At 37.6% G+C, this 21,862-nt stretch overlaps 1 protein-coding gene across 3 annotated transcripts in view; it reads left to right on the forward strand.

Moving 5' to 3' along the window:
• The window catches only part of SH3YL1 (SH3 and SYLF domain containing 1), a 48,390-nt gene that overhangs the window by 3,418 nt on the left and 23,110 nt on the right, over window positions 1–21,862 (forward strand). The window contains exons 1-9 of one of the 3 annotated variants that reach the window (XM_075086903.1): window positions 6,113–6,204; window positions 8,112–8,222; window positions 9,188–9,301; window positions 9,794–9,858; window positions 13,006–13,118; window positions 15,370–15,498; window positions 16,775–16,937; window positions 17,606–17,675; window positions 18,395–18,451. In XM_075086903.1, coding sequence (XP_074943004.1) covers window positions 6,201–6,204; window positions 8,112–8,222; window positions 9,188–9,301; window positions 9,794–9,858; window positions 13,006–13,118; window positions 15,370–15,498; window positions 16,775–16,937; window positions 17,606–17,675; window positions 18,395–18,451 — 826 coding nt within the window. In that variant the 5' untranslated portion in view covers window positions 6,113–6,200. Of the gene's footprint in view, window positions 1–6,112; window positions 6,205–8,111; window positions 8,223–9,187; window positions 9,302–9,793; window positions 9,859–13,005; window positions 13,119–15,369; window positions 15,499–16,774; window positions 16,938–17,605; window positions 17,676–18,394; window positions 18,452–21,862 lie in introns of those variants that run through there. The other 2 variants (XM_075086900.1, XM_075086902.1) reach the window with 2 other exon arrangements.

Consider the following 21,862-nt stretch of genomic DNA (forward strand, 5'->3'; position numbering starts at 1 on the left):
TCTGACTTCGGTACAAAAACTGCTGGCAAACCAAGTCATTAAATGCTTTTGATAATGTGGTGGCCCTGTGTGTTACAGGGGTTTTTCAAATTCCTTGACTTTTCTCAAGGAAATAGTTAATTCAAAGTGGGATTGAGGTCTGATATCCCATTAAGTAACCAAGTGATGCACTTTGTGTTTAGATTAGTTAAGTCCTTTCCTCTTTGTTGAGAAAAGTAATAAAAAATATGCACACAGTGAAACTTCAGGCATGGGGTTTTTTGCATGTTGTGGGTTTTTTTAGAATTAACAAAATGGACATTCCATATGAAAAATATAGAGCTCCCATGGTCTACAAGTGCGTACATAACTGGTAGCAAAATCTGAAAAGGCAGCTTGTCAACAGTGGCAGCTCACCAAAAACCTTGTGTGCTTTTGGACACTATACACGACTATTCACACTGACATAGCCAACAGGCTTAAATACTTTTATCACATTTCATACAATTTAATTTATTTAGATAGCCTGCACAGAGCTAAGCTTATTTTTGGGTGTGTTATTTTATGTAATTACTGCATTTCAAATAAATTTTGCTTTGTATTCAGAAAGGTCATCAGCCAACATCTCAGTTTGTATCTCTGTAAGCTTGAGTTTACAAAATCCCTGTGCTGAGAGGACAACAGCCTAAAACCTTGACCAGGAAGGAGAAGTTTTCTACTTTAAAAAGAAGTCATAGCAGAAAGCACTAAACCAAAGTTAGGTGCTTACACATGCTGCAGAGAGCAACTTGCCTTGTAATACAGGCTAATAGTAAAAGTAGCACAAGTGCAGGTTGGGGGTGGCACAGTTTCCATCTGCAGGTTCAGAGTTATCACAGTTACATGCTTCGAATAATACTGGCTTCCTTAGAGTTATCTTCAGAGGTACTGTGATTTCCATAACTCACAGTAATACATTTTAAAAAAAACCCAAAACCAAACTAAACAAAAAACCTCAAACCAAACTAAACAAAAAACCTCAAACCAAACACACACACGCTGAAAAAAAACCCCAAATCCCCCAAAAAGCCCCAAACCCAAAAAGTACAGGCTAGCAGAGATGAGAAGAAAGGAAGAAATCCACTCTTCATCTCTATTACTTATGATTCTGTAGGTTTTGATTGGTCCTCATACTGTGTATTTGCATACCAAAATCCAAATGTAGATGACTGGGTTTCTCATCATTGTATCTTAGCTTTATGTAGTGATAGAAATCTCTGTGAGATTCTCTTCTTTAAGAAATATAATTGTTGGGCTATTTTCCTTTTAGAGAAGCCGCTGTCTTCTGTTCTGGTGATGTGATATTCCTTTTTCATATTTGAGTCCTTGAAGGCTGAATTTAGTTGTAACTTCACTATGCTCATGAGATTTTTCCTGTGCACAGGCTGTCATCAACACCTAAATTTAGCAAGTTATTGCAGGTGAAACAAGGAAAAAACAGACTGTTTTTGTCATGGATAAGAGTGGTGGTTTTTAATTTTCAGTTTTATTTTTAAGCACTGTTTCACTTCCTTCCAATGCAGCATTTAAGAAGAAAAATCTGGTTGTTCTTATATTTCCAACATTTAGGTAAACATTAAAATATGTCAAACTCCTTGTTTTCTGTATGCCGAAGGCTGCAGGTTCGGCAAACCTTTCTGCTCTGTTCTTCCTCCCCCACCACTGCGAGCACTAGCTTCTTAATGCAATACCATCCAGTAAACGTCTTGTTATCCAGGGCGGGGAAGGAGGAAAGAGTAGTTACATTAATTCACAGTTCAAAAACCTTCAGGATTGTGAAGGTACACATTAGAGCCTTCCAGTCTTAGTGCACCTCAGCTGTGACTTTGCAAGGCCACGTGGTTCCTGCTGAAGTACTTGTACCCTGCCACAACTCTTACGGTCTGTGACACAGCACTAACTACTCACACTAAGCTTGCTGAGGAACAGTACTGCATGAAAGTTGGTAAAATTTCAGGAACCTAAGTGATGAGGAGCATGGTAGAAATGCAAGAGATTAGTGTAAGGCCTCAATGTAGAGCAAGACCCTGTTTTCTCCTTTTCAACTTTGCTTTCATTGCCTTACACCAATGTATTTTCTGTTGCCTTTCATCTCACTTGCTGTTTTCCAGGTGGCTATGGCAGAATTTTACAATATACATGATTGGCATGAACCTCTCTGTCAATAATTGCTACTTTCTCATTCCCTGCTACTGCTTTCCTGGACTCCTTTTTGCCATACCATTAGTGCTTTCCAGCAGGATGATCAAAATGCACATTCTGAGGCTTTCCTCTTTCATGCTTCTTGGAGTCTCAAGAAAACAGTATCTGCTTGTTGGTGTTGGCTCCAAAACCAGGAGTATGGAGCTCAGGCTCTGACAGCAGGAGCCTGCTGGATCTCAGCTGAAGGGGGTGGGTATTGTCATTATTTTATTCCATCCTTTTCCTTCAGGTTCCTTTTCAACTTCAACTGCTATTTCCTTGGACTATTCTGACCTTTTCTTGACTTTTCATTGACCTGGGCTACTTTGCTGTCTACCTTTGGCTTCAAGTGTTGGACAAGTAGATGGAGGGAGACTGGTGGAGACATGTTAAACATAGTCTGCTGCTTTTCATACACTACTCTAAATCACTTCACCTTTTCTTGGGCTAGGTAAAATGCTTGCAGTGCACGTCGTGCACGCTGTTGTAGGAATTCCAAGTACCTGATGAATCCCAGGGCTGGAACCGGCTACCACAGTACCACAATGTTACATGTTTGTGAAACCAAAATTACATTCATCTCTGTAATTGTAATGCTGAATTGAAATACCTTGTTTAGGCTCTTCTCCAACACTGCACTGTCTTGCTTTTCAGGTTTCTCTTTCTCCTTAGGTGTTATTCTTTAACCTTTCTTGACTCTGCAAGCTCTCATATTTATGAATGTTCTTAATTTATAAATTTGAACATTCTCTGTTCATACTAGCTTTTTAGTGTTGATGTTGCTGCTATAACCATGGGTATTTGCCAATCAGCTATGGTTTAATGTATTCTGCTGTTTCTGAACTTTTTAGTGAAGTGAATGTGAAGATTGAATTACTGTCTGAGGCTCATTGAAGTTATTTGTCATCGTTTTTTCTTCTTTTTGTAATCAAAAAAACCCAAACCCAAAAATTTTTTCACCAAAATACTTCAAAGCTCATACATACATGGGCAACATATGTATGAAATCTGTATGTGAGGCTTTGTCTCCACTTTATCATCAATCTTCTTTGAAACTCTACTTTTGATATTCATCTTCATGTAACACCACTGTGCTTTATTTCTTCTGTTCATATTCAGCAGAATTTTTATTATATCAGAATTAGTTACAGCTTTTAAGTAAAAAGGCTTTATTTATTCTTTATTACACCTTGCTCAGATAATTTCACCAAATGTTCAGCCAACACATTATTACTGTTAGTCAGAATGTAAATTAGAGGCTGACGCACTTGCCTCATCATCTTACAAATTAAGCAGTTAATCAATTTTGGTGTGATATTCCCCCATGGGGTTTGTTTGCTGACTCACATATGCTCAATATCTTCTTTCAACAGCAAGTAGCAGTGCAAATGAAGCTTGCTCCCAGCTGAGCATTTGCTGGTCACGGTATTCCAAATCCATCAGTCAGTATATCCTCCTGATAGATATTATTGTCTTATTGCTCCTGGTTACCTCTTTCCTGAGCATTGGTTGAATACAAAACAGACAATTATATATGCATTCTTAAAAGCTAATAGTGAAGACAGTGCTACAGGATTATTCCTTATGTTACTGAAGGGCTAAACTGCACATGGATATTCTGCTTGTTTCTAAAGATTTAGTACAACATTTTTATTAAAGAGCAGATATTTCTATAATGTCTGTTCAATGAAGTTTCAATATTAAAACAAGTTTTCAGAAAAGGAATTTTACAGTTTAAATCCTAAGGTAAGCTTGAGGGGAAAGAGGACAATTTGGCAGGTGAAGAGAAGTTTAAACCGTTCTTGATACCACAGAAATTCCGCTTATGGTTTTGTCTGTTTATACAAAGATTAAAAGAAGTAGAACAAGATTTTTTCCCTAACCTTCATTATAATCTTTAATAATTTTATTTGTGTTGTATTTTGGGCCAAACATCACCATCTTATAGTGCAAACCTCCATGTACTTCTTTAAAAAAATAGTTTTGAATGGTCTTTGACGTATTTGTGCAATTTTCCACTTATTTGTTTTTGGTTTTTTTAAATGAAAAATGCATAATGTCCCTTGCCTTTGGACAAAGTTTTATGAAACTGATTGATCTAAAATTTGGTAGTAAGAGTGAGGCTGTACCCATGCTATATAACTAACCATTAAAATTTGCCTTTTTAATGCTGACTGTTGTCTGTGCATTTAATCTTTAATTCTGTCAACAAAATCTTGAATGTGGCATAGCCTAAGAGGGAGGGCCAAACCTCCCCTTTCATCAGTGATCAAAATATTAGATTTCTTTTGCTGTGGCTTTAGCAACCTTAGCAAAATGGGAGTTCAGCCAGGCTTTGTCAAGCACTGTATTAGCTGTAATTAAGGTCAGGGTGTAGGCTTGTTGTTTGCACGGTTGGTTTTTTTGGTGTTTTGTTTGTTTGTTTTTTTTTTAAACAAGTCATCAGTTCCTTAAGACCCTTGTAGGCAATCTGCTAGTTCCTTAGTATCTATGTAACATTATGGAAGTAAATAAAGGAACTCAAAATGAGCCCCTATGGAAAGAATCATGTGGTAGCCACTAAGTAACTGTTGGTCTTCATTAATGAAAGCTTTCAGTCGGTTGGCTTGTTGATCCTGTCCATTGTTACTAAAATCTCCCTATGCCATGCTCGCTTGCCAATTAAAGTCACTTTAATTTTTGTACCTGCTGCTGTCTAAATTAAAAGCTGGATGTGAGTCATCTTACTTGCAACCCTTCCCTACAAGGCATAGCTTTGAGCTCTTCAGTTGACAGTGTGTTCAACCTCTTCCTTTTTTCCTTCCCTATCCCCACTTCTGTATATCTACTGTGCTTTAGAAATGTCATCCATTTCTTAGCCTGCTTCTGAAAACACACAAATCTGGCTCTGTGCAAAGTAACTGGCAGAATGTTGTTGTCAAATCCTCCTGCTGTTTCTTGGTCCAGAAAAATAGTCCTGCATTTCTTCAGTCTGTGGCAGGAAGGGAAAAAGCAAGGGACAATGGAAGTGTGAATTCCTGTAGATATCTAGGGGATGCAGAAGCAATATTGATGTAGGCAACAAATAATACAGGCAGAAAGTGAAGTTTCTGCTGTTTTGAGGATGGGAAACTGGGTTATTCTCGTGCTTACTGTTGCTGTGTATAGCTAGATTAGGAATCTCTCTCCACCTCCCCTATTTCCTGGTAGTAAAGGAACCACACAACATGTGTCACTAAGAATGTCCTTTTAGAGGGATTGGATTGGAGTGGAAATCATAATTTTCAGTTTGCTCAAGCAATGCTGTTTTTCTGTGCTAAGTTTGCATCTGGGGGTATAATGTTTAGAATCATAGTGCAGACAAATAGCAATGCCAGGATAAAAATGAGCCAGGTAAGAAAATCATGGAGTCAGCCTTGGTATCTTGTGGAACTTTGAGTAAGCATTGAAAAGAGTTACTTTGACATCTTCCCTCCTGCCCCAAGGTGCAACCAAAATGTGATTTTGAAGCCAGTTATGTATTGAGAGTTGAAGAGACAGTGCAGTAGTAACAGTATTTACTTTTGTAATGATGTTACATCAGGGTGCTTCTGCTGGTTCCTGAAGTTCAGCTTTGAATTAACTTCAATTAAATAGTAACTCTTGCATGCACATAAGCACGCACACACTGATTTCTGGTAACCGTCAAATCTTACTGAAGCAATTCTGAATCTGAAAATGCTTATCAAAACTATAAATTGATGTTTTTTATTTAACTCATCTCTTCTTGTTTGCAGACTTTTAGATCTCCAAGCATCTCATGTTTTCTCAGTGGATTTACATAAGGGATTTCTCTCCTAATCTGTTTGAAATATGAGCCTTTTTTTTTCCTTTTTAGTAGTAAGAAGAAATTAATTGGAGGTGTTCCTCAAAATCTGAGGGTGGCCATAGAGGAGCAATGGGGAGGATGGAATGCATGCAAAGATAAGGAGGAGGACAGTGGGAGGAGCATAGAAGTGTGTTTTTTCTCTGTGATCTAGAAGATGGGTAACACTTACTTTTGCTTTGTAATGTGTTTTACCTCCAGTGTGCACACATCTTATTTTTGTTGTCTTGATCCGTTTGCTAGGAGTCCTGCATGGTCAGGCATTTTACCACAGTTAAAATGAAGTATATCTTCCGCTTTAATCTTATTGAACAGTAAGAAGAATTAAGTACCATGAAATGTGTATCTTGGGGAGACTGGGTAGGTTACCCTCCCCAAAATCTAGACCTCTAGATTTATAAAATATGTTAAGCGAAAGCCTATATAGAGAAATGTTCACCTGGTTATGCAAATAGACATGCACTGTGTATTACAATAGCATATTATAATTTATAACTCAATTAATAGAAGTGTTTTATTTGTGCCTTCTTGAGAAGACTGGTGGTGCAGTATGCTTTTTGTGACTGCCTACTATCTCCATAGAAAAGCAAAAATATTCCTATTTTTCTCTTACAACATGCTGGCATCGTTTCCCCTCTGACCTTGAGAATGCAATGTCAGTTACAAACAGCAGAAGTAATGGAAACATTTGCTCCAGCCCAGTTTTTTAATCTACTGAAAGCAATTGTCCGTTCATGTTTTGCTTGGGCTACACTGGCTTCTCTTCTTGCTGTGTCTGTATAGCCAGGTTCTAGCCTGGTGAACCAAGGAAGAAAAGCATGCCAGAGTTTTGAACATGCAAGCTTACAATTTTAGTGCCATAACAGTCAGAGAAAATAGCACATGCCAATTGCTTTTTCAAAAGTCCTGATCTCTTAGAGCTTAGAGCCTCACCTTCCCCTATCCTTTTACACATGGGGACTTGGCCATCATCTTAACTTTCTAGGAAAAGAAGGGATATTTAGGAGACAGAATTAGGATGTCTTAGCTCTGTTACTGCAACGCAGTTTAGTCGGTTGCATTCTATGCATTTATTTCCTTCTGCTCCCTGAGGCTGATGTTTCTGCACAGCCTCGTGATGCCTGCTGTCACTTCAAACTCTCCAATGTTTTATGTCCTGCATCTTCACCAACGTCAGCTGTTGCTACAGGCTTTCACAGGGGAAGCTAGTTCAAAGTCTCAGCTGTGAAAATATCTCTTCTTCTGGGAGTCTTCCTGCTTGCTTGGAGAACATACTAGAGGAATATAATTCACTATGAAAAGCAGAGGTGAAATTACTATTCTAGTCAGTGGGGCCTGGAACAGAAACTTGGCTGACTTTCTGCTAGGTGTTTCACTTAGTCTGAGCTGAATTGCTCTTCAAGCTTCATTGACTTAATCTCAAAATGTGTTTAGTGCTCACCTTCATGGCTTTGGGTAGGAATGTTGCCCAGAGTGAAGAGGTGAATGAATGTTGAGGGAACACCAGTTAAAAATTTAGGCCACTTTTGACTGAAAGTTCTTTCTTTATGCACAGTCTTTTCTATGCTTTTGTGGTTTTAAGAACAGTGGAATTTTAGGGAAATACTGTTGCTAGTTCTTTTCAGAGACAAGACATGAGGCTAGACGCATCTTTGGTCTGATAATATATTCATGTATTACTAGTATAATTTGTTGCTGATAAACTTTGAAATGGTGGATGTCAATATGTCCAGACACTTAAACAAGAATAATTTAAGTGATAGCTTTGAGGGGTTTTAGTAGATGAAACAATCAAGACTTTTATCTGCCCTAAAGCCTCTTTTTGCAAATATGCAGGTGAAAAAACATTATACATAAAATGGTATTTATATGTTGCAGAATATTAATATTTTACAATACCTGATTCTGTTCAGTAGTTGATTAATGGTCAGTGGTTTCTTTGGTTTACTCTTCGTTTGTAAAGAATCACTTTTCCCATGCAAACTACACTGATTTATTTTTATATGAGGTGTCCTGAACAGAAACTATGTCCATAGACATAATTTCTTATTTCTTTCATATTTTACAGTGAATAACCCTATACCTTCCAACTTGAAGTCAGAAGCTAAAAAGGCAGCTAAAATATTACGAGAATTCACAGAAATAACTTCCAGAAATGGACCTGATAAAATCATACCTCGTGAGTAAAGAAAATGTTTTGATTCAGCTAAAACCTTCAGTGTTCCCCTGATTTGAAATCGTGCTCTCTTTACCAATTCCCTCTGTTTTCACTGACAATAACTGGGGAGGAATGAAGATCTAAGGTGCCATAACTTTTGTGAAAATATTTTGGAAGTAAAGGGATTCAGTTTGCTGTGTTCTAGGCAGACATTACTTACTGGGAGAGGTCTTTTGCATGTTTACAACCACCGCGTATCTGCGGTGGGTGGACTGTCTCATGCTCACCCTGTGAATGACTGTTCCTAAGGGAGAACCTGGAATAGTAACTCTAGTTTTTAAATAACTGTTTATCAGAATCAGTGAAAATAAGTTGAAGGAAAGAGATTAGGGTACATTTCTCCTTTGATACTGATTAAGCACTCGTATTTGCTGCTGTCCTCTTTATTTTCGCAATTGTTATTCTGTGTTTTTCCTAGTGTCTTCCTTCAACTGGTGTTGCTGGTTGTGGTTTTGAGTTTATAACTACTATGTTCCAGAAGGCCTGTAATAAGACTTGCAGGATGATGACACTTTATTTGCCACAAACACGGTCTAATGATATACACTGAATACTCTGCTGTTTGTTGCTGTGATTTAAATTCAGACTCCTGTCCTCTAAAAGTCTGTAGAGACATGGGTGTCAGCTGTTTACTGCCTCTTTATCTTCCTAAGGGTACTCACACACAATGTTCACGGAATAAGCAAACTAAATCTGTATGAGCTAACCAGAATAGGTGGGAGTTGTGGCAGTGTAGAGATCAGCGCAAGGTAATGTAACCTGTAACTAGCTCTGTGGTAGACACACAGCTTTGCTGCAGTTTTCTTTAAGCTTTTTCTTTGGTGGTTTGACTTTTATGCGTTCAGAATTGTTAAATGTAGAATTTTATTTTCCCCTTCTTTTGAACTACTCTTACAAGGTTTGGATAAATGATTTTACTGTTTCAGCCCATGTGATAGCTAAAGCGAAAGGCCTTGCAGTTTTGTCTGTTATAAAAGCTGGATTTTTGGTGACTGCTCGAGGCGGAAGTGGAATTGTATTAGCTCGTCTTTCTAACGGAAGTAAGTGGATATCTTCCTTTTGTACTTCATGGGAGAATTAAAAGGCAAAAAAAATGTTTCTTTATTTCTTTTCGTAGCATAAAACATGAGATGTGTGAGGCGTCAATCCAGCAGGTGACAATGTTTGGTTTGAAAGCTGTCTTCAAAATTTTGTGCCTACATTGGGCCAGCTTTAAATAAAGCTTTCAATATCTTTGTAGAAAAGTCTGAAATACAAAAACTGATAGTGTAACATTGATTAGAATAATGAACTATGTCTGGTCATGGATAACAGATAAAGAATTTGTAACAAAGATCTGTTTAAATGAAGGTTGGTATTTCTTACATTCTTACCAGCGGAATAAACCAGTATAGTTAAGTGATTGCATTCTGGTGGTTGTGAACATAGTTTTAAATAGAGAACTTGTTAGTGTTTTTGACCTGTAATAATAAAATTAGTATTTCTTGTAAAGTGTTAAAACTTTTGTAAATTTGTCTTGTTTTGCATGACAGCCTGGTCTGCTCCTTCTGCAATAGGAATTGCTGGCCTTGGTGGTGGATTTGAAATTGGAATTGAGGTATAATTTTGTATTTGAAATAACTTGTTGGTAACTTTTTTTGCAAGAAATTAAAATGCATTGACAAAGATATAAATGTTAGTGAGATAGTAGGAACTATTTTTCTGTGGTTAAAAAAAAAACCAAACCTACTATAAATTCATTTATACAAGACAAACATATTATGGGGTTTTGATCAGTCTAATTGCTTGGAGAGATTTAAAGGAAAAGAAGGGGCATAACAGCTATTTCCCTGATTTCTCACTTCTAGCAGACTGAATTTTTCCCTTACAGAAAGCTTCCAGTCAGTGTTCACATATAAGCCAACTGGAGTTAATAAAAAGTAACCTATACTTAATTATTAAATCTTTTGTTAAAGAGCATAAGAACTCTCATCTGGCAAGAAACAGTGAAAGGAGTTGAAGGTGGAGTTAAATGGAGCCTAGCTAATGCTACTGTACTTCACACATTCACCACTCAAACTTTCGATTACTGACTTCACCCTTCAGTTTGGGAGAACCAAAACTGACAGTGCCACCTCTGAAGGAACACTAAAGAAGATAAGCCAACTTCCAGCCAGCAGAAACAGCTGAGTAAGGGACTCTCAACATGTTCAGAGAAGTCCTGTTGATTTGAGCCCTGATAGCTCTCTGCCTCTGCTTCCCATGTCTTCTTCCTCACAGCTCCTTCACCCTTGTTTATTTCCATCTTTCTTCCTCTTTCCCACCCTAGCCTCCAGTCTTGTCCTTCTCTCTGTTTAGCTTCTGTTGTACCAATTCCTAAAGAAAATCAAAGTAACAGTATGTTGCCAACAAGATCTCTTGCTATGGGCATTCTGCTCTTCAGAAGAATACATGCATAGCTGATTTGGGTGGTACATGGCAGCTCCCAGTGTCTCCTACAACTAGCCAACTGTGCCTGTCCTGACAGTCAGTAGGCACTCACGTAATGAACAATGGATCAATATTGTATTGTATCCTCATTGTTCACTATGTGATCTCAGTCATTACTACCGTGTACTTTTTAAAGGTTGCTGTGAATACAAAATTATTCATTTTTGCAAGGGTTTTTCTTTTGGGTTTCATGGCTACAGGATCTGAATGCATTAAAAAACATTGAGTCTGAGCCCTAGGGTTTGGGTGTTTTGGGTTTTTTTTTTGCTCTTGAGATGCTGTGATTAATCTATGAAACTTTTCCTTTAATCATCTCCATCTGATATTTTAGATCATGTAACTGTTTACTATTTATACTTACCCAAATAATTTCCGTACAGAAGCTATTTCCAAGAGGGTGTGTTTTCTGAGCAATATTGTGCCCTTCGTTTGAAGTTTTAGTCGGCTTACAAAACATACTGTTTCCTTACTGGCATTATTATAACACAATCTTACTTCTTTGGGAGAAGAGATGCTATTCAGAAATACCTAAGTGGCTTAGGAGCCCAGAGTCCAATTTCAGCGTTCTTTCTGTCATATATAAACTTAAACCTTGTAGAAATTGGTTAAATTTTATTCCTGTAGGAGCGGTTATAGTTGACATAGTTGTAGTGGTATTTATGGGTGGTTTTAAACAACAAGAATGAAATCAGACTTCAGAAGTCATAGTATTTGCATGCTTTTCCAAGTGAAGCAACTTGGTACCTCAAATTCAAGACCAATTTTAAAATTCATCTAAATGCTTTCCTTGAAGGTTTTGTCACTATGGATTCATTTGGCTTTAGCTGTGGATAATCCTCTTAATGGGTAAGAGGAGGTAGCAGCATCCTGAATGATTCCCTCTCTATCCCTGTACGATTCAGAAACTGAACTCATGTCAGCCATCTTTTCTTTGGGATGGGGTGGAGGTTACCAGGGAGCTAATAAAAAAAGGCCTCTCTTACGCTGTGTGTAATACTTCTGGGCCAGCCTTGTTTTGCAAATACTCAGGTGTTTCCTTTTATATTCCCTGCTGCCACTGTTTGGAATTTGGGGTAAGTTGAAAGTTTTTCCTGAACCTGGCTTTCAGCCAGGTACATCAGGTGAAAGATGGCGCACAGTAGTCCTTGGGCACATCTGTTTAAAAAATGATCCATCACAGTAGGCTACAAAAGTGTAATCTACTCTGTTGAACAGGCTGGTAGGGCTGCAGTATACTTTTTTTAAGACATGTAATGTGTTTACTGAACTTTCAGGTAAGATAGTGATCTTTATAGGATCATGCTTGTGTTTCAAAGACTTTTTCCTTCTTTAAAATGCTTCACAGTTTGGGGAAAGAGTTCTAGACTTCTGGGATTTTTTAAATTGAGTATAGTTTTACAGTACTGATGGTAATGGGCATCAGCTTAAATAGTAGTAGTAGGGTTTTGATACATGCATTTTGTTTCACTGTCCAGGCAAATAAGGTCTTTTAAAAGTAGTGATTTTCTTTTTTTCATTTTGCATTTGTATATTTAAACTGGAATGCTAACAAAGTATTTTTTATTTGGTTTAATAGTTTCTTGAAGAAATTGGCTGCATCTCATATTGAAGTCTTAAAAAAGTAAATATTAATTCACATATATATACACACTTAGGTATATATTAAACCCCTAATTTTTTATTAAGAAAATAAAATTATGTCAATAATGGGAAAACCTGTATTCTTTTTATTGTTTATTCTTTGGACATACAAATAAGTACTTTTTGTTTACTAAGTTCTGTCTTGCTATTATTAATTCAATTATGGAAGGATCAAAATTATTTGCTTAATCTGATCTCTTCACACCTGAAAATGCCTTCATAACTTTGCAAAAGCCATAGAAAATAAAAATTTGTTAGGTAGGAAATTTTTAATTAAAATAGCATTTCTGTTACAGCTGTTATCACATACTGACCATATCTGCACTTGATAGAGATCAAATTTTTTTTAAAATGTAAGTGAAAGGACTCTTAGTTTCTAAATATCTTGCAGAAAAAGTATCAACTTTGTTATGAAAACTGTTTCAAAGGAATCATTTGCATGAAAGGAAGTAATTCTCTGAGAGAAGAGATTCTCGCTTGAATTAAAACCTTGATAAGTCTGGAGCTGGTTTTCATTTGGGGAAGAGAATATCTTTGATGCTCCAACCTGTTTTCCTGCAAAATGTAGGATACTTCTCCCATGTCATTCTAACTTTCATCTTAAAGTATAGTACTTTTATTTGATACTGTATAGGTTTCAGATTTAGTGATAATACTGAATCATGAAAGAGCAGTAGAAGCTTTTGCCAAAGGAGGGAATCTTACGCTTGGAGGGAATCTTACTGTGGCAATTGGACCTCTGGGGAGGTGAGTAAAATACTTTCCAAATATGGGGTAGAATTAAATATGGGAGACAGCTTTTAAAGCTATATATAAACATTCACATGGCTTTTTTGATACACTACAGAACCTGTGCAACCTATATTGACTGGACCCTTTTTTACACTTTTTCATTTACCTGTTGTGGGTGGTTTTTTGCCTTTTTTCTTTCCTGATAAAGGCATTTATTTGTAGAAGGAAAGTCTTCTCAGGCTTATTCTCTTTGCAGGCGACTGCTTGGCTAGGCTCAGTAAAGAGCACAGGTGTTACCGTGCCTGACAGAATTATTATTTTCATTGACCTATGGGCCTGTGCTTTCTGTCACCACAGATCTGCCTGACAATATATTAAAAAATAATTACTTTTAAACACTAAGTGGTTAAGACAGATTACTTTGAAAGATGAGATGATATAATCACAGAATAATTTAATTTGGAAGGGACCTTAGGAGATCTCTAGGCCAATCTCCTGCTCAAAGCATGTTTTCAGATTGGGTTGCTCAGGCAAGAGCTATTCCAGTTAGGTCTTGAAAACCTCCAAAGATGGAGACAGCTTAGGCTTTCTGGGCAACCTGCTCTATTGCTCATCTGTCCTCATTGTGAAAAGTTTTGCCTTACATCCAGTCAAAATATTTCTTGTTTCAGTTATTTCCATAGCTTCTTGTCCTTCCACCATGCACTGCTATAAAGAGCCTGGCTTCGTATTCTTGATTGCCTTTTCATAGATACTTGAAGGCTGCTGTTAGGTCCCCCCTAAGCCTTCTCTTCTCCAGGCTCACCAAGTGCAGTGGCCTCAGACTTTTCATGGGACATACGTCTCTTTACACCTTTGTTTTTATGATGTTTTTACTGATGTTTTGTCATCTTTTCCGAAAAAATAAAAGGATAAGATGATACCTGTTCCACAGATGAGAGAGATCTGTGGGTCAGGGGAGGGCAGCGGATGTCATCTGCCTTGCAAGGTGTTCATTCAGTATGTTGTCCTGCAACATCTCTCTGTCCAAGCTGGGACATTGTGGCCTAGGTGTCAGGGTGAGGCGAACTAGCAAATAGGTGAAAAACCAGATCATCAGGCTTGAAGAACAGTGGTAAATGATTCATGTTGTACTCAGAGGCCAATGACCAGGAGAAGCAGATGTAAAATATGCTGCTTTTTTTTTTTTTTTAATATGTGGAGGACACCAAATTGGGGTGCAGCCAATACACTTCAGAGTAGGGCCACCATTCAGAGTGATGAACTTAGAGAGTGTAGAGGAAAGATCCGACAGGAAACTTTATGAAATTAAACGAGCAAATGCTAAGTCCTGCACCCTTGGTTGGATGAACCCTCGGCAGTTATACAGGCAGGGCCTACCTACCAGGCTGGGCACCTGCCCTAATGAGAACATGCCGAGATCCTGGTAGACAGTAGTCTGTGTCAGCAGTGCATCCTGACAGCAAAGGCAATGAATAGTGTAGGAAGCTGCATCAACAGAGCTGTAACTAATAGGTAAGGGAAGTGATTGTTCCCCTTTACTTGGCACTTCATATACTGTGCCTAGAATATTGTGTCCAATTTTTGCCCTGCAGTAGAAGAAAGATGTTTATGGACTTGAGTGTGTCCAGCAAAGGGCTACCAAGATGGCCGGTCTTCAAAAACTGCCTAGACAAAGCGCAGAGCAACCTGATCTCAATTTAATGTTGTACCTACTTTGAGCAGAAGATTGGACTGGCTGACTACCTGAGATATCTTCAAACCTGAAATATTCTGTGATCCTGTCTAGGACAAACATTGTAATCTTCCAGTTCTATTGAGGTCTGATTAGTCCTTACTTGAAATATTTTGTGCTGTTTTGGGCCCCATAAAATCAAGGAAGATTTGAATACATTGGATAGAGTTCCGGGCACCGCAAATAGAATCAGATTGTTCTAAAACACGATTAAAACATGGGTTAATCACTTCTGGACTGCGGAATGCAAGAGAAGGTCTAACATGGAGCTTTCAGGTAAGAAAATGTTGTTCTGTGCTTTAGAGGAAACCTTATCAAACCAATTGATTACTTTGTACTGAGTTCTGTCTGAAATAAGAACTGAAAATGGATTTCAAGTCTGACCCAGTTGAATATATTTAAGAGAGTTTGTAAGAACAGGGAGAAGTGAAACTCTTGCTGGCTTTTGGTAGGATGAAAATAAAAAGACAATTGCTGTTCATGTTGCAAAGTCATATTGATGAATATCAACCAAAACTTTTTTCCTTCCAGAAATTTAGAAGGGGATGTTGCACTGAGAAGCTCTGCTGCTGTCTATACGTATTGTAAATCACGAGGGCTGTTTGCAGGTGTATCTCTGGAAGGAACCTGTTTAATTGAACGGAAAGAAACGAATCGCAAGTAAGTTCTCTTCAAACCTAGATGATTCAGTGAAGCCATAGTAATAGAATGAACTAGGACACATTCAATTTGGAAAAGTTTGTTGTGATAATGTACTGTGGTGAGTTTGGAGTTTCTTGAGGAGCAAGGGTGTCCTCAATTTAGACATGATGCGGTGGTTATTGAGATGATGCTGAATGTTTATAGATTGTATACCTGTGGTGGGTTGACCTTGGCTAGCTGCCAGATGACCACCAAGCCATTCTATCACTCCCCCTCCTCAACAGGATGGAGGGAGAAAAAATTAAGATGAAAAGTTTATGGGTTGAGATAAGGACAGGGAAATTGCTTAACAATTACTGTCAGAGGCAAAACAGAGTGGGCTTGGGGAAATTAATCTCGTTTATTGCCAGTTAATCAAAGAGCAGGATACGAGAAATAAGAACAAATCTAAAAAAACCCACCTTTCTTCCACCCCTCCCATCTTTCCATGCTCGGCTGGACTCCTAGTTTCTCTTGGGATGGACAATGGAGACTGTGGTCAGTTCATAAAGCTTTGTCTCTGCCACTCCTTCCTCCTCACTCTCTTACCCTGCTCCAGCGTGGGGTCCCTCTTACAGGAGACAGTCCTTCACGAACTTCTCCAATGTGGGTCCTTCCCATGGGCTGCAGTTCTTCATGAACTACTCCAGCATGGATCCCTCCCATGGGGTGCAGTCCTTCAGGAACAGACTGTTCCAGCGTGGGTCCCCCATGGGGTCACAAGCCCTGCCAGCAAACCTGCTCCAGTGTGGGCTCCTCTCTGTGTTCTGTGTTTATGGAAAACTTTAATTTTGCTAATATCAGCAAAGACTAATACTGATTTTAATGACAGTATGTTAATAATTTTCAGCTATCTCCATTCATAAAATTGAGGTTCCAGTGCTTCCATTAAGGAACTTTGCTACATCATTAAGGAATCTATTCCAATGTTTTGCCAAATTGGTGTGTGTTTCTTCAGTTTGCTGTGTGATTGGCTTTCACATGGTCTAACTGATGCATTCTGCATGACCAGGAACAAAATATTACTGGTGAAGAACATTTTGAAATAATGTAGTAGGTAGGCATTCAAGTTTGCTGGAATTACTTATCACTCAAAATTTACAGCATTGAACTAGTTCTGTCACTTCTCAATAGATGATCAGTAGGAGAAATGTGGGGCCGAGGAGTGGGGGAGGAACATTTGCACAAGATGGATTCATCTGGATATTAAAATGTAATAGTGATTAAATAGCTGGCACCTTTTCTTTTGCATTAGGTTTTATGGGCAGGATATTCGGGCTAGTGCCATCTTGCTTGGTGATGTGCCTTTTCCTGCTCAAGCAGAAGATCTTTATGAAATTCTAGCATCCTTCACTGAAGTATATGAGAATGAAGAGCAAAAAAATAATCCAGGAAAAGCTGTAAGGGAACAAAGAAGGGTTTGTGCACCTCTCTTTCACATAGGCTTTTTCTGTTCCTGAACTGTTTCTAGTCAGTGGTGATGTTGGTGTGGCATTCTTAAGTTCTCTGTTGGATGCCTAAAGGCATTACACATTGCAGGTACTGCATGTGAGTAACATGTTCGTTCAGGTATTTATTTCCCTGGTAGGCTCTTCTGGACAAGAATGTTGGTGGTTTTGCTTTGCATCCTCCAGAATAACAAAATATATCCTTGTTCTTATAATAGTGCACAATCAAATCCGAGGTGATAATTAGAAAAGTTTGTTCAGCTATGCCTAATCAAGTTAATGTGTAAATAATGGACATACCAGATTTCATGTGGATACTCTTCATTTTCCTACTTTTTCTGTCTTCCATTCAAACGATCACATTTACAGTACAGTACTGAGAACTATAGAAGATGGTTTCTTGTTAATGATACTGATAGACAATCCTTTACTTTCACCTTTGTTAAATCCATGTTGAATTACTTTAGTCGTGTATGTCACTAGTTTTTTAGTATGCTTCTTGAGATCATATATTTTCAGTGGAGAAAGAGTAATATTTTTTCAGTGTAACTTGACATACCTCTAGGCTCTGAAGTTAAAATCCACTTCCAGGTGTGAAGGAAATTTAAAAAAAAAAAAGTAAAATTTGTGCATTTTAGGTAAATGACCCACCTACCAGACCATCGAGACCAGAGCCACCTAAACCCACTGCTAGGCCAACACCACCAGGTTAGAAAACATTTTGGTAATGACGAATTTATTCTGTATATGAAATTAGAGCATTAAAGCTAAAGAATGTTATGCAATTATTACAGTAGTTGCTGCCTCTATAAAAATATTTTGTTAATACTCTTCCTTGGGCAAACACTGAAAGCAAGTTGGGATAGTGCCATGAGTGATAAAGGGTAAAGGTTTTGTTTGTTTGTTTTACATTAACAAACCTTTCCTCTCTCTTCTCTTGGCTATAGAAGTAGTATTTGTATAGTTACAGAAGCATGTAACAGTTCAAAGGAAGCATTCATGTTTATAGGATATGTACAAACCCCGTGGTACAATGGAACTTCTTAGTAAAAAGAACAGTCCCACTAGAAACTGCTAGTCCTAGAAACTTCTGGTTTCTGGAAAAGTAAAATTTCTCTTTTAGGTTGTCATTATCTTTTAACAGGTAGAGCTTTTACAGTAGGGCAGAGGAGGCAGAGTTTTGGCTCCATAGCAGTTTGTCTACCAAAATGGTCTCACTGAAAGTGAGGCTTTACTGTGCAGCTCCTGTTGTTAACTTATTTGTCTGGACAAGAATATAAGGGAAGTCCTCATTTCTTTCTTCTGTACTGCTCCTTGGATAACTGCAATCATTTTATAACTATTGAACATGTATTAGAAAAGCAGTATATGAAATATAACAATATATGTTAGTATATCATATAAATTGCTACTTAATCTTCTTTCAGCTAAAAAGAATACAAACAAACTTTATCCTGAACTTCCGAATGATTATGCCTCTGTGGGTAAGTACTAAGCTTACACATATTTTATTAATGTAGTCTGGAATCTAAGAAGTCCTAAAAGTACTTTGGAAGACATCTAGCAATATCTGGCCATACGTATTTTTCTTTATTGTCCATGTGTTAAAATTATATTCAGGTCTTGTATGCTGTCCTGAAAATATTTCATAAATGTGAATCTTATTCCTTGGCTTTACATTCCAACAATGATGTTCTTTTTCTGAACAACAAAAGTTGTTTTGCTTTATTCAGTGAGCTTGAAAAATGCACTGAAAGTAGTAAAAACTGTTTTACATTACCACCTAACTGAAGTGTAAAAGAAAGCTGATATAACAAGCTTGTGTCCAAGTCCTTATGCAAGGTACTGTAATTCCTGTTTTAATTAAAAAGTTCTTCCACAGGTTATATGATTACGCTGCCATAAACACAGATTTCCATTGCAGTTATACTCCTTGAGGTTTTTATATTGAGGTGAGATAGCTCTGCATTATACTAAAAAGATACTTGTTCATTGTTCTGTTGTGATCCTCTTAAGCTTAAGGCCATTTCAGCTCTAATGGGACAATCTTACTCTGTAGTATTTGCAATATAACTCTTGAACTGTGGGGCCCGTCATCTGGAAACTTGTGATTTGTTACAAAAAAATTTTATTATCAAAGTGGTTACGTGCATTTGGCTGCTATAGTGTTCTCTCCCACCAGGAGTCTCATCTTTCACAGGTAAAAGACTGTTAGTTGATTCAAAAGTCAATGAAATAATTTATTTCTCCACTGAAATATATTGTCCACTTGATAAATGTTTTACTGGTCTCTGCTAGGATTAAAAGTAAGACCAAGGCATTCTATATTACACGAATAGGTATGTACACACATTTTCACATATTGCATGCACAACTTGAAAATAAAATGAAACAAAAGATCTCTTTTTTACTTTTGAAAATGGAGCTAAAATCAAGCTTGATAATTGATCAAAATGAAAAGTCTATTTCAGGCAGAGAACTTTAACATAGTATTTAAACTCTGTTGTCAGAAGGCCAAAATAATGATTGTATATTTTGTTTCTTGGTGCATATAATTAGAGATTTTCACTAAAAATTAGAATAAATTACGTGTGTCATTGTCTTTGCATTCTCTTTCATATCTTCTCTCCATACGTGGTGTTGAGGGTTGTGTGTGTTGAGGGGACCAACATGAGAGGATCTTACGCTGGTCTGTTTTTGTGACTTCTGCAGATCAGAGATTTCCTGAGAATCAAAATTTGCTATTGTGCTGTAGGACTTGTACCAAGAAAAGAATGATCACTCTATTGATCTGTACTCAGCAGCTGTCATCCAAAAAGAAAGAAAAATTGGTCTTCTGGCCATTAAAACTAAACTTTCGCAGTCTTAAAAACAAAAACAACAACAACAACAACAAAAAAAACCTGACCAACTGAGAAGAGGTTTCTAAAGCAGTAGGAAAACTTCACACACACATTTCTTGTATTAAAGGGAGTGTTCTTCCATTCAGGTGCAAGTGACAAGGTAGAAATCTTCCATAGCCATCTCTTGATGGCTTTCAAGATTCTTCGAAATCAAAATGTAGACTCAGTCAGTCTGCTACTGGGGATTCCTAATAATTTCTAGAAATACGCAAGCTTATCTTTCAAGAGTGCAAAAGGCAGTAGGATCTTGTGTAAATGACACTTTCTGCAAGAACTGTTGTCTCATAGTAAATTTTTGTTTACAAGCGTGGCATGGTATATTTTGCCTTCTATTGCAGGTTGTATTTCCATAGGTAACAGTTCAAATGCTGTCTGAATCCAGAGAGGTACTATATGTTTCTAAAGGCTAAAGAATTGTTCTTATCACAGGGAAAGTCAAGGTTGAAGTCAGTTCCCCTGAGTGTCTCAATACCGTAGTATACATGCATGTTGGTGGGAGGCTGAAAAAGGGTTGCAGTCCATTTCACATCAGTTACAAAGGGTGTATTAATGCTGGGTGATGGAATAGAAGGAGCCCTAAGGCCATACCTACTGCCAGTACTCTCTTCCTGCCGGTTTATAGTCCAGATGATTTCAAGAGAGCTGCCTAGCAGCTATAGCTTGTGCTAGCCAGTCTTTGTTGCAGGATTAGTTGCTGCAGTGGATGTCCTACAGTGATCTGAAAAAAGTTCAACATTTTTTGCATCTTTCTAGCTTGAAAAAAAAAGTTATGTAGTAACTAACAGAAGAATGCATGAAAGTAATCTTTGGAAAGCTACATTTTAGGTGTAATGGCTGGTGTAGGGGTAGGTTTTGATATTGAGCAAGAAGCTTGTCTGGGTTGCCAGTAGCAAGGACTTGCTTTTGGGCAGGGAGGGGGGAGGTTAGGATTGTGTTATGAGATTTTGGTTTTGCAACAGTTACAAAAGGAGTAGAAAGGTTGAAACATTAATTCTTCTCATTAGATGGAAGGAGCTAGACTTGTGGATGAAACATTTTTAATTATTTTAGTGGACCTGAATTATCTAGATAGGTAATATAATATAACCTGTTTCAAATGCAAGAAAAATGAAAAATGAAAAACATGTTTTTCTGAACTGATGTGATACTTGAACTCAGAGACACATAGATTGTTTCCATGTAACTGAATAATACTTAAGGTAATGCCTTTTGTTGTAAAATGAGGTACAGTAATGCCTTAAAATGTTTCTAGAAACTTGGAAATAACACAAATGTTATTTTAAAAAATAATAATTTCCAGAGACCTTTTACAGTTCTGGAAAAAAAAAAACCCAAACTCATAGCTGATATTGTGATTCAGTGAAGTATGAAGCTTCTACAGTAGTAGAGATTTTTCTGGAGACTGTTCAGATAAGGAAATTAGGTTTGCTTATGAGTGTGGAGGTTCATGCCTTACTGGAATTAGAGATTTGAAGCTTCATTTTTCTACTTGTCTCCTCTATGTTGTACAATCTAATAAAAGGGTAGTCTGGTCCTTCCAAGCTTTATTGCCGTGAACTAGCTTTACTTTATCTGGATAGAAGGTTTCTGCACAGTTCTGTACAACATCTGCCATATAAATGACCTGTGGCTCTTTAGAGGACTGAGGCATTGTAGGCTCGTGAGAAGTTTATTTTATTCAGATGATTTTTTTAGATACATTAATAAATAGTTTGTCACACTAGAATATCTAAACCTAGATATTAGTTTTTCATTAGTGTTTTGTTTTCTAGTTATTTCTCCCTGGGGTTCTGCCATGGAGCAGCAAGTGACCAAAACTAGGTAAATTGTTACTTGACTGACCTGTCTCTCCTCCTAACAGGTTGCTGAATACTATGCAATTCTGAAAACATTGCAGTCGTGGTTTCCCAATTGAACACATAGAAGCAGGAGTAGCTATCTCCTAGTAAAAGCAGGAGCTGGGGTTAAAGTGAATGTTGGTGAGAACTGAAT

Source organism: Phalacrocorax aristotelis, chromosome 3, assembly GCF_949628215.1.
Source record: "Phalacrocorax aristotelis chromosome 3, bGulAri2.1, whole genome shotgun sequence".
Taxonomy (NCBI): Eukaryota; Metazoa; Chordata; class Aves; order Suliformes; family Phalacrocoracidae; genus Phalacrocorax; species Phalacrocorax aristotelis.